This window comes from Gastrolobium bilobum, unplaced genomic scaffold (assembly GCF_033153095.1).
Source record: "Gastrolobium bilobum isolate Gb01-03AN ecotype WA unplaced genomic scaffold, APGP_CSIRO_Gbil_v1 utg19495, whole genome shotgun sequence".
Lineage (NCBI taxonomy): Eukaryota > Viridiplantae > Streptophyta > Magnoliopsida > Fabales > Fabaceae > Gastrolobium > Gastrolobium bilobum.
Genome location: NW_026898451.1, coordinates 392,257 through 404,020, shown reverse-complemented (window position 1 = coordinate 404,020; position 11,764 = coordinate 392,257). Strand labels below are relative to the sequence as shown.

The following is an 11,764-nucleotide window of genomic DNA, read 5'->3' as shown; positions in this document are numbered from 1 at the left end:
TTTTCTATGTCCATCTTATTTTTAAATTTTGATTTCGGGTGATCTTCTTCAATGGCTTTCCCGAAAACCTTTTATCTCTACGTAAAAAAAAAAATAGAGAAAAAATGAAACATATCTAAGATCTGAGAACAGGGACGATGGCAGCAACAGTGGGTCTTGGACGCGACAAAGATCTGACACAGTAACAAATCAGACATGGCCGGATTCACAGGTACGAACAAGACATTTGGAGTAGTTGAATCGCAGTGAAGAAGGTTCAGTTTGGTGTTGGTGTTGGTGGTGATCTGAGTTGAGCAGATCTAAAGTCGTGAGGTGGAGAGTTCATCGACTCGAATGAAATAAAATTGAAGGCAAACAACTGAACAAAAAAATGTATTAGATCTGAAGGGGGGGAATAGAGTGAAAACGAAAGAGGGATCTTAAATCCCACCAAGCCATTGTCTGAAGCAACGAAAACCACTGAGAAACATGTAGAGATAAAAGGTTTTCGGGAAAGCCATTGAAGAAGACGACCTGAAACCAAAATTAAAAAATAAAATGGACAGAGAAAAATAAAGGAGAAAAAGTAGCTCTGATGATAAAAATAAAATTCACAGATCGGGACCAGATCCGGAAGAAAGGAAACAAAGAGAAAAACAAATAGCCATGGAGTTGCAACAGTTCCATGAGTGGAACAAGAGATCTGATGATTTTGGACGAGGGAGAGTGCCATCGATGAAACACGCCTTGTTCTTGGCGGTAAGAGCAATAAGCATGACCCTGCTCCACGAGTTGAAATTAGGACCAGTAAGAGTGTGAGTAACAAGAATGAGACCAGGGTGGTCACCATTTTGAAGATAAAAAGGACTTCCAGAATCCTCCATGGAAGGGAGTGAGGCACCTGTGTTAGATGTAGAGGTGGTGGATGTGGCAGGGTTTGTGATTTTACTACCACGAGAAATAAAGAAGAAGATGATCAAAAAAATTCATCTGATACCATGTTAGAAGGTAAAAGGAAGAAAATGAAAAATATTGATTTCATTGATTGGTTAATTAATTTGTACAATAAAGCTCTTATATAAAAGAGCAAGAGAAGATTCTAAAGTATCATTGAAATACTAAACTACCCTTATACCTAATATCTAATACCTTCAATGTAACTTCATAAATAAATAATCTCAAGAGAGAATCCATTTTAAATGCTAAAAGCATCAATTTAATCACTTTACAAAGAACGCAATATTACACAAGCCATCGAACCCCTCAATAAATGCTGTCCATAAGAGCACAACTACATCCATGGTTCCAATAACGGAAAAAAAAAATGGCATAGTGAAATACAGCTAGGGACAGCAGATGAGAACAGTGGGAAAAAAATTTCAAACAAGATACGATACACCTGTCCTGGATATTAATCAAATACGCTAACCAAAACAATATATAAACAAAAATTCAAAAAGAAAAACAAAATTTAAAAATCATATTAACCCACGAGAAGAGTCTCAATTGATTCGAAGAAAAGTGCTGACATTTCAGGGCTTGGAGTCTTGACTGCACATTTGACGCCAGGGTTTCCAACCACTGTGGTAAGTTCAATTAAGAATGGTATCCCTCGAGGGAGTTTAGCTGAGAAGTAAAACACATCCTGATTTGCATTCTTGCGCTTTGCAATAAAGAACATGTTTGACGCAGCCAGTCGATCCAGTGTTGCTTCCACAGTGCCAAGCACAACGGCTGGGAAGTCCTTGGAAACCTCATTTGAATCAGGAAGGGACCTCCATGTCTGCAGGGCAATTAATAATCAGGTTTTCCATTTCTACGTTCAAGTATTAATCAGCGAATGTAAAAGGTTTCACACTGTACGTGGCCATCTTTGTAACTTTTGTAGCTAAAGTGATTAAACATTGTTAGTCTAAATAATAATCCCATGAAAGAAAAATTGAAAATTTTACTCATCAAATAATCAAAAGTTATAGAAAATGAAATGAAAACTTATTGCAGTTATGCTAAAGGATCAAACAGGATGGAAAAAGATATACCTCTAGAAAACTGGAACGTTCCATTCTACCATCCTCAGTGAAAAATGCATGCAATAAGATTTTATCACTGAAATACCACACAGGCTGTTGATTGTTTTTCAAAGCAACCTGTAAAAGTGAGCTAGGAGGACCTTGGGACATATTCTGGAACATAATCATAGGAAGGAGTGTCCTAGCTGATGTTCCAGGTTGCAATTGTGGAACCTGACACATAATGAGTAATCTATTAGAACTAAAGTTGATAGAAATATCCAAGTAAAAACCATATATGCAATAATAAACCTGGAGGGGTCCAGCAGCTGCAAGACCAAATGTGTTCTTGTTAAATTGAATCATGAAGCCATCAAGTGGAACCTGAGAGTTGTTCTCAAACAACAAACTGTAAAATATTTGACCATCCCGTCTAGTCAGTTGTGCACTGATTTGTAAACCTTGACCCGTTGAAGCGGGTAGTAAAATAGGCAATGGAGGCCTGCAACCAGGGCATAAGATTTAATTAAGCATGATTTCACAAACTTCTCAGGACGTTGATGTCTTCTTGAGTTCGTGTAACCAATATTAATCTTTAATAGATCCATCCGCACATAGTTTATCACTAATCACTATTTTTATACAAAGGTAACATTCTTAAAAACATACAACAAATTACATGCAATGCTTCTAAAATATAGCAGATTACAGTAGATGATTTCGTAGAACTATGCTAAAATTACTTATCATAATGATTCCAGGTTCACTCACCCAGTCGGAGTAGCTGGCTGATCAAGAGGAACAATAGAATTATTATCAATGCCTATCAAATCGCCAAGTAAATCTGGCACAGGTGCAACAGATGGAGGTGTGGCTGGTGCAGCTGCTGCAGATGCAGATGCTGATTGCCTGGAAGTAGGAGGTGATGCAGGACCATTAGCGGGATTTGCAGATGACTCAGAATACCCTGTTTCACTTCCCTCGGGATAATCTTCGTCTTCGGTTCTCTGGGCTGAAGAGTGTACACGAGTTACAAAAGTTTCTGGAGGCTTGTGATAAACAGAAGATAATGTAGCAATATTGGCAAGAAGCTCATCAAGTAGAGAAGGTTCAAGTTGGTTTGAATCATCAGTTATCACAGGCTTCTCAGCTAACACAACATCCTTAGCTGCCTAAAGAAAACAAATTAGAAACATCAAATGTACAGCTCAATACTGGTATCCAAAGAATTTTTTTAAAAAAAGAAAGAAAAGACCTATTATTTGCATGTGATTAGACAAAGACCACATCAATTAGTGGCCAAAAGGTCAACCCTAACTGAATACTAGTATTTTGCACAGAATGGTAAAACAAATTAAGCAGTCCTCTGCAGAGAAGTAATAGTTAATAGGTTTGGTGACTATCTAATCTTCAGTTGGATATCCAACTCAATTAATTGACCTCATGTATACATGATTGCAAACGAGACGTTGAATTCAAAATCAAGAAATCAAACCTCGGGATCAGTTGAAAGGAGACGCCAATATATGTATGCACGATCTCGCAAATCAGGATTATCTGTCTCCACTGTAGCATTGTTCAAAACAACCTGTAAAGATAAGTAATTAAGTAAATCATAGCATGCAAGTTGAAGAATATACACGGTTAAACAACTCCCAGGCTGGGAAAAAAATGAAACAATATCAGGAGGGTATTGTCTTAGCTAAGACAACTAATGATAGAATGGCAGACTTGTCTTCTAAATCTGGTTCAGATAACTTTTGGAATTTTTTTAGTTATAATCTCAAAATGCACTCTTCAATAACACATGGATCTCTTTTTTGGCGATATTAGAATTGAAAACAGTCTCAGCCTAACTCAACAACAAAAGCTGGCTCAAGGGAGGAGGATTGCCCAAGTCATTTTAAGGGGTACTTTGCCAATATACTAAGCCAATGTGAGATCTTAACGCACACACCTCTTGCCCACGACTCAAATAGGGTGGTTTGGGGGGGGGAGCACTTTGCAAGATTGAACATTTACGGGTGGCCCAAAATTAGGACTGGAATAGGCTCTCATACCATATTAGAATTGAGAACGTACTAGGCTTAACTCGATCCCAAAAGTTAGCTCAAGGGGGGAAGATATCCCTAGTCATTATGTACTTTGCCCATATAATCAGCAGGTGAGATATTTTAACCAAACATAAAAAAATAAAATAAAAAATAAAAAAAATGTAGTGATTGAAGAAAAGTTACCTATCTCTAAACACTAAAAAGATACAACTACAATGCATAATCATAACACACATACATGTTGTGAAGACGGTAGTAGAAAAATAATGAAGTTTCTAAAGGCAAGGAATACACACAATTATCTATTATATCTAACAATTAATATTAAAATTATAAATTGCTTACAAATGCCACTTAATAAAAGAGGAAAAGGAATGAATATATTGCATAATTAGCACAAGATTTGTCCAATTTGATTTTGGCAGAGAAAGATCAAAACATTTAGCATAGTGGCACATTAATCATATCTATATGAACAAAAAAATGCGTTATGAGGAGAAACCTGAATCATCTGTTGTGGGCCTTCAGTTGGCTTCTTAAGGAAAAGTTTGACAGTAGCAGTCAGCAATTGTAGTTGGACTTGTGCAGGTTCTTCGGGGAAACTTTCCAAGAAACTTTCAAGTAGTTCATCAGCATTGTCAATTCTTTCCGCATATTCACCAATTATCCAGATCATTGATGCCTATGAATGCAGGGATGAAAAGATAAGTATGCATGCTAGTGCATAATGACAATTATAAAGGCACTCAGAGAAACTAATACCTTGGCTTCTGGTTCATCCAAGGTATCTAAGCTCTCACAGAGTGTTGCAATTATGGACTCATATCTGCAGAGTAGAACAAAGATTCAAACAAGTTAGAAGTGTAACAGTAATTTCTAACTGTGCTATCTTGTCGCCCCAAAAAATAAATGCAGAAAAAAAGAAGATAATATTACGTGTTGGGATATCTTCTAAATATATCTTTGATAACAATGATTGCCTCTTGAACCACGTAATTTACTTTTATCTTTATCAACTCAAGCAAAACACTAATGCATCGTTCAGCAGCTCTCTCTAATTTGATGGCACAACGACCAATTGCACGAACAGCCTTCCTAACAAAATCTACATCAACTTCAGTAGCATACTCCTTAAATTCCAATAAAACCTGCAGACATTATAATAAAAAAATTTATAAACAAACTGCCCCATTATTAATATACCAAATAGAGTGACGCTGCACGGACTTCCAAAGTTTTAAAAGAAAAGATGTTCAACTGAATTGGCAATGCACCAAATGCATGACAGATATGTGAGTCTCATCCATGCGAAAGATCACAAAGCAATTTATTTTTTGATAAAAGAAGAAATTTCATAGGGAGAATAGATAAACTACAAGGACAAGGTATCATCCAAAACACAAATAAAGCACAAAATTGCTAGATGGCTCAAATTGCAAGTCTCATCCATGTGACAGGGAAACTGATTACCACATATTTGGTAAGAAACATTTTTGCAAAGTGTTACAGAAATCAATTCTTACCGTATGAAAAAAACGGGGATGAAAAGGAAAAATATGAACCAACAATAGTATTATGTAAAGATGAAAAGGAAAAACCTGGTCTATGTTTCGGTCTGAGGCAAGTTTTATCATAATTTCTAACTTTTCCATTTTCACATAGATGGGATCATTGTACTTGCAGAAGAACACCTGCAGATAGAACAAGAGCTGCATAAGCATCCCTTCCTCCACAATGGAGTAGAGAAGATTTTCACTAAAGGGTATTATTACTCTGACAAGTTCATAATGAATAATATTTAAATCACTACCTTAATTTCATGAGCAAGAATTGTTGGCCTTCTTTGTACTATAAGATTGATATTGCGCAATGCTACATATTGTATCTCCGGTTCAGCAGAGAGTAATGTCACAAGAGAAGGAGCCATCTTTTTGCAAAGATTCCGAACCACATCAGTACTGGTGATAAGCTCCATTTGTTGAAGGATCATCTACAAGTCATTATAAACTTTTGTGAGCAAACCATATAAAAGGTGATCTCGAAAGTATCAATAATGACCCATAGTAACAGGATAAAAAATTAAAAAGAAAAAAACCACCTTAACAGCTGATAGAACAACTGCACAATTGGCATGCTGTAGCCGTGGAGTAACTCTTTCAACTATGTTTTCAGCCTCGCGAGCATCAGCTGCCTTGTATCTAGAAAGAGCATCTAATATAAAAACTTGACCCCATCTGGCAAGTGAAACAAAAACAAGTGTTGTTAGATTAAATGAACCAATATTTGATCATAGATGGACAAAGAAAAGCCAAGATAACAAGTAAAACAATAACCAAAAAATTGTGCAATTAATAGAACAGTGAACATACAGCAACTTTTTGGGTTTACAATACAAGTGAATCAACTCTCAACATCTGCAACATGTAAAATAGTATGATGGATTGATTTGTATTAGCGTAGCTTTTATACTGTAGTTCCTGTTGTATCAGATTCTGATTACTAGTTTGTTATTTTGTTACTAGTCTGTTAGATCAGTTAGTTAGCTGAGTGACTCATTGCTGAGTCATCAGCAGGTCTATATATAGTGCTTGTATCAGAAGCTTTTGTATCAGTTTTACATTCCACAAAAACCTGAATATAATGCGTCTTTTTCAGATTCTCTTTCTCTCTCTTTTCCAAACTTTCTCTTGTTTTCTTGATGCTTTTCACACAATTTCAATATGGTATCAGAGCTAGAAGTGATCATTTCCTTCACTTCTTTGAGCAGTTCAGCATCCATGTCAATATTGTGTTGATCAACAGTGTGATCAATCATTTTCACAGACATTTCCTCATGAGACCAAGTGGAGCCATTAAGAACCAGGGGAAGGAACCCACGCTCAAAAGTGTGGCTGAAGGGTCCATAACCAACATCATGCAGTAATCCAGCAAGTTTTACTGTCAATACATCAGAATGTTCAATACCAAGCTCTGGGCCTTAGTATTTTTTAATGACATAAATAGCTTTGCCACCCAGCCAATAAACTCCCAATGAATGCTCAAAACGAGAGTGTACAGCCCCAGGGTAAACCATATGACTTAGGCCAAGTTGCTTCAAATCACGAAGTCTTTGAAATTGTTTGGTGTCAACAAACTTCAAGAAGATTGACTCAAGGAAGACGTTGTCGCGAATGTTCTTCAGGAATTTCCTTTCGAGAGAGACGGAGTCAGTTCGTGGAAACGGGAACAGCCATGGCAGAGGCAGTGATCATCGAGTGAGGCAGAAGAGTGAATGAGAAAAACAGAGCAATGGAGCAAAGTCAAGTGTCTCTGCTAAGGTTTGCTACAAAGAAAGAGAGAGAAAGAAAAGCTGAGCGGAAGTTGAAACAGCAAGAAATACAAGAGCAAGGTCAAGGCTCTTTCTAACGTTACATTACCAGTATCATTATGTACACTCTCGTTTTGAGCATTCACTGGGAGTTTATTGGCTGGCTGGCAAAGCTATTGATGTCATTAAAAAATACCAAGGCCCAGAGCTTGGTATTGAACATTCTGATGTATTGACAGTAAAACTTGCTGGATTACTGCATGATGTTGGTCATGGACCCTTCAGCCACACTTTTGAGCGTGAGTTCCTTCCTTCCCCTGGTTCTTAATGGCTCCACTTGGTCTCATGAGGAAATGTCTGTGAAAATGATTGACCACAATATTGATATGGATGTTGAACTCCTCAAAAAACTACATAATGATACTCGTAATTGTAACATTAGAAAGAGCCTTTTACATTTTTCAGTTTTCACCACTCATGCACACACCTAGACAAACAGAAAAAAGAAAAATAGAAAAGGATATCTATAAGGATATGAACGAGAAGAGTGAAGATACAGATAGAGAAACACTTGTCCATAATAGTTGGAGTAAATGGAAATATGAAAACTTCCCCAGGACTGCCACTGTCTTTTATTTTAGTTATAATCTCTGCCAAGGATGGTTTGTTAAAATATATTTCCCTATAACAAGAAGAAGAAGAGCCAAAGCCTTTCCCCACTAGGTGGGAATTAAAATATATTGACCTAATGGAACAAAATCAAAACTTAAATCAGCTATAAATGATGCACACTCAATTTTACAGGGAGAGGAGTTGCATTAAAACTAAATTCAAAAAATTTTCAATTTCAATTATTGTAGCAAAAATGCAATGAACTTACTCTGTACATTCATTTAAAGCAGTAAGGAGCTTTGACAGCGTGTGACTAATGATCTCAAAGATGGGCCTACTACTGTTTTCCTGAATTTCAGCAAGCGCTGCCACAGCATTAGCTACAACCATTGGATTATTATCAGATATCAAATCCTTTAGGGATTCCAAGAAACCCCTATCCTCTACTAACTCTGCATTAATGTCATAAAGTTTGGCAACACAAATGGCTGCTGTCTTACGAACATATGGATCATCATCCTGTCAAAATATCATATACAAATTAGAGTTAAAAAATAGAGCACCATAGTAGTTAATTGCGCCGCAATAGCGCCGCGAGCCGCGCCGTATGGGCGTTGCGTTGCCTCGCCGCAAGAAACCGCGCCGCGCTGCACCGGAACGCAATAGTGGCCATTGCGATCGCATTTGCGGCCATATTGTTGTCATAAGGCAAAATGTCAATTTTGTCCTAAATTTAAACATGTAACGGAAAAAATTTAAGGGTTTTTTAGTCTATCCGTGTCTCTCTCTGTCACTTCTGCTATCTCTACCTTTAAAAAATGTTTCTTTTTGTCATTATTTCTGTCATATATCTATTCTGCTATTTCCGCAACCGCAACCCGCTATAGTGTTTTTCGGGGTTGGATGCGACATGCCGCAATCCGCATTTGATAACTATGTAGGGCACACAAAAAAACTTTGGCATTATTGTCAACAAAGTAAGAAGTCAAAACCAGAGGAATTTATCCGTGCAAGTACCTTTAGGCATCTTTGAAGGGGATCACACAGATATTCAGTGATTTTATCAACACGAATGCAGCCCATTGTCCGCACAGCTAAGGCACGAATCAAAGGATTTGGATCTTGTGAGTCCTGTGCAACGTTTTATAAAATGAAATAAGAAAGAAATGGATCATTACAACTTCAAATTAACTTCCATATTCAATTAGTTAGTATAAATATAATAACTAGTTAGCTATCTTTTCAGATGAAAATCTTCCTTGGAAAATAGACATCCCCAACCATTGTTTATAGATTTGGGATGAATTTCACAAGGTAAGATAATAAAAAATCATGAGATGAGGAGGGACGAGGAGATGTGTAGTCACAAAAACTCACAAAACCAACAAATAAATGATAGCAAAGGATAGGAAAAGAACTAATAATCAAGCCTCCAAGAGGAAGGAGCACAGTCATTACAGCCTTTACCTTAACAAATGTATTTACTGCAAGTATTGCTAGGTCAGGCTGGCTCTTTGCATAATTTATCAGATATAAGTAGACTAGCTTTTTCAGCTCCAAATTTTCTGTTTGCATGCAATTCACCACGTCAGTGAACAATGATGAGACATCCTTCCCAACAGTCATTGCAGCAATAACCTTTTTGACAGCATCTTTCCTTTTGTCCTGCAAAACATGAAAGAAATAAGTAAGGTTCACATACTTCCTTGCATATAAGTAAAGGAGGGGCTAGCAAAAAGGCAAGACAAAGAGGTCCAAGAAAACATGTATAACAATTTTAAACGGTGAAACAGTAATCACCATACAATCAGTGTTTTCCTGGGTTCGAATACAGAAAACTGCTTCTTTGCAATTATGCAAGGGTAAGAATGCGTAAGTGCGTACAAGGATTGCCTCCACTCCACACTCGCTAGTCAGGTTTAACCAGGAGTGGTTTTTTTTAATCAGTGTTTAATTTAAGAAAAAAGAGGAAGGCTATACTTACAACCTTTTTTTTTTACAACCTCTTACAACCATATCTTAACACAGTTGATTTCCGCCAATCAACGGTTATGGTTTTCGCAAATTAAATTAATTAATTAATTATTAATTAACAATAAATGATAACCGTTGATTGACGAAAATCAATGATGTTAAGATATGGTTGTAAAAAAAAAGGTTGTAAGTATAACCTTCCTCAAGAAAAAAATATTACAAAGATACGATGTAACTTAATATCCAAATTGCAGATAGGTGGAAAATTTTAGTTGGTAAATTGTTGAACTAAGATATACAAGAGGGGGAAATAAAAGATCCAAAATAACACATGCTAACTAGCAAAATAAAAAAATTAAAAAAATGATAAATTCACCTTTCCTCCAGATTTATCTATATTAAAAATCCCTATATTCTTTATTCCAGTCCTAAAATTCAACTGCCTCTGAATGAATGCTTACTACACATAGAATTCACGCAGATAAACAAACAGGAACATAGCAATGAGTTGCACAGATTAGTGTGTGAAAATCATATTGAATGTTGGTAGTTGAAACCCTGAATTCATGGGCTCAAAACATAAATCAAGAGCAATTGATTACTCGATAATATTTGCATAAATCAGAACGTTCTCATTTATCCAGTCATCATGTATCTATGAGCCATCCAAATCTGTGATATTTTAAAATAAAACACAAAAACAGAATCTCACTTGACATCCTATTAACTCGAACTCCAACTTATCCACATCCAAAAAGAAAATATCCGTTTAAACCAACAGCGACCTAAATTGCATCGTGAAGGATCAGGATCAGGATCGGATCCAGAAACGACAGCAATTTATAAATGTAAACTACAAATCCGAAGGAAATAAGTAAGAAGAGAAGGGATCGGAAATGCAGAGTGAGAGAACGTAACCTTATACTGAGAATTGAGCTCTTCTTTGAGCTCAGGGATTTCACCCTTCTTGGTGGTGGAGAAGTACTTGGAGTCGTTCCTACTCATCTTGCTTCGATTTCGACCTTCTTCCGCTTCCTCCAATTTGCAAATGGGAACGAAGAAAAGTAAACCGCTTCGAACGTTTTTGGCTCTGACTTGACCACCTTAGGCCAGACGAAACGGGGAGGGAGAACAGGCAAAACGCCGTCGTCGCAAACTCTTTATTTTATTTTATTTTGTCTCACTGATCGGTCCGGTTGAAGCAACCTATCGTCAAGCATTGGAATTTGCATGAACCGGTGCAATCTGGACGATTTTTGTTGAAAATCAATGACCAACCCAGTTCATAAAAAAAATATAAAAGATATTGTTTTTTTCTTTTATAAATGGTTCTTTTAAAATATTTGAGTGATTTGTTGTTTATTGACTTACATAAATTATGTACCTACACATTAATATTGTCTTGGTTATGCACTATGTAATAAATTTTGATTTACTTTATAGTTAAAGATATCGTCTACTAAAAATTAAACAATAGTATTACGAATATTATATATTTGCTTTATTCTTTATTAGATAATAATATGTGATTTATTATTTTTTATATTAAAATATTTAAAATTAGTATTATTTTTCTATAAGTAATTGAGCATGTTTATAATTTTTTAAATATATAAATTTGCATATACTTATCGAGTCATGCGGTTGAAGTCTAGTGACTCACTAATTGAACCAGTCATCCAATAGCTCGACCAAGTCAATCACTTGGCCGGGTTTAATAACATTGGGTTTTAGTCAATTTTAATAAGTTAATTTTTATTTATTTTTTATATAACTCTTGTCATTGACTTATTGTTTTTTATATACTTCATACTTTTCATCATTTAAAT

At 36.1% G+C, this 11,764-nt stretch overlaps 1 protein-coding gene across 1 annotated transcript; it reads right to left on the bottom strand.

The window, feature by feature from the left end:
- Positions 1–1,099: 1,099 nt before the first annotated feature.
- LOC133316391 (beta-adaptin-like protein C) lies at positions 1,100–11,019 on the bottom strand. The gene is made up of 15 exons (XM_061518131.1): positions 10,854–11,019; positions 9,429–9,626; positions 8,979–9,092; positions 8,230–8,480; positions 6,141–6,276; positions 5,853–6,032; positions 5,641–5,733; positions 4,979–5,190; positions 4,805–4,868; positions 4,545–4,724; positions 3,484–3,576; positions 2,760–3,160; positions 2,301–2,490; positions 2,019–2,222; positions 1,100–1,762 (listed from the first exon to the last, which is right to left on the bottom strand). The coding sequence occupies exons 1-15, from the start codon at positions 10,938–10,940 to the stop codon at positions 1,463–1,465; spliced, it is 2,703 nt and encodes a 900-aa protein (XP_061374115.1). The 5' UTR covers positions 10,941–11,019; the 3' UTR covers positions 1,100–1,462.
- Positions 11,020–11,764: the final 745 nt, after the last annotated feature.

Coding starts and splice junctions, on each gene's coding strand:
- LOC133316391 (XM_061518131.1), bottom strand. CDS start 10,940: ATGAGTAGGAACGACTCCAAGTACTTCTCCACCACCAAGAAGGGTGAA. Junction 5,191..5,640: donor CAGACCGAAACATAGACCAG/GTTTTTCCTTTT, acceptor TAATGTCTGCAG/GTTTTATTGGAATTTAAGGA. Junction 2,491..2,759: donor CAGCCAGCTACTCCGACTGG/GTGAGTGAACCT, acceptor CCCTGGTTGCAG/GCCTCCATTGCCTATTTTAC.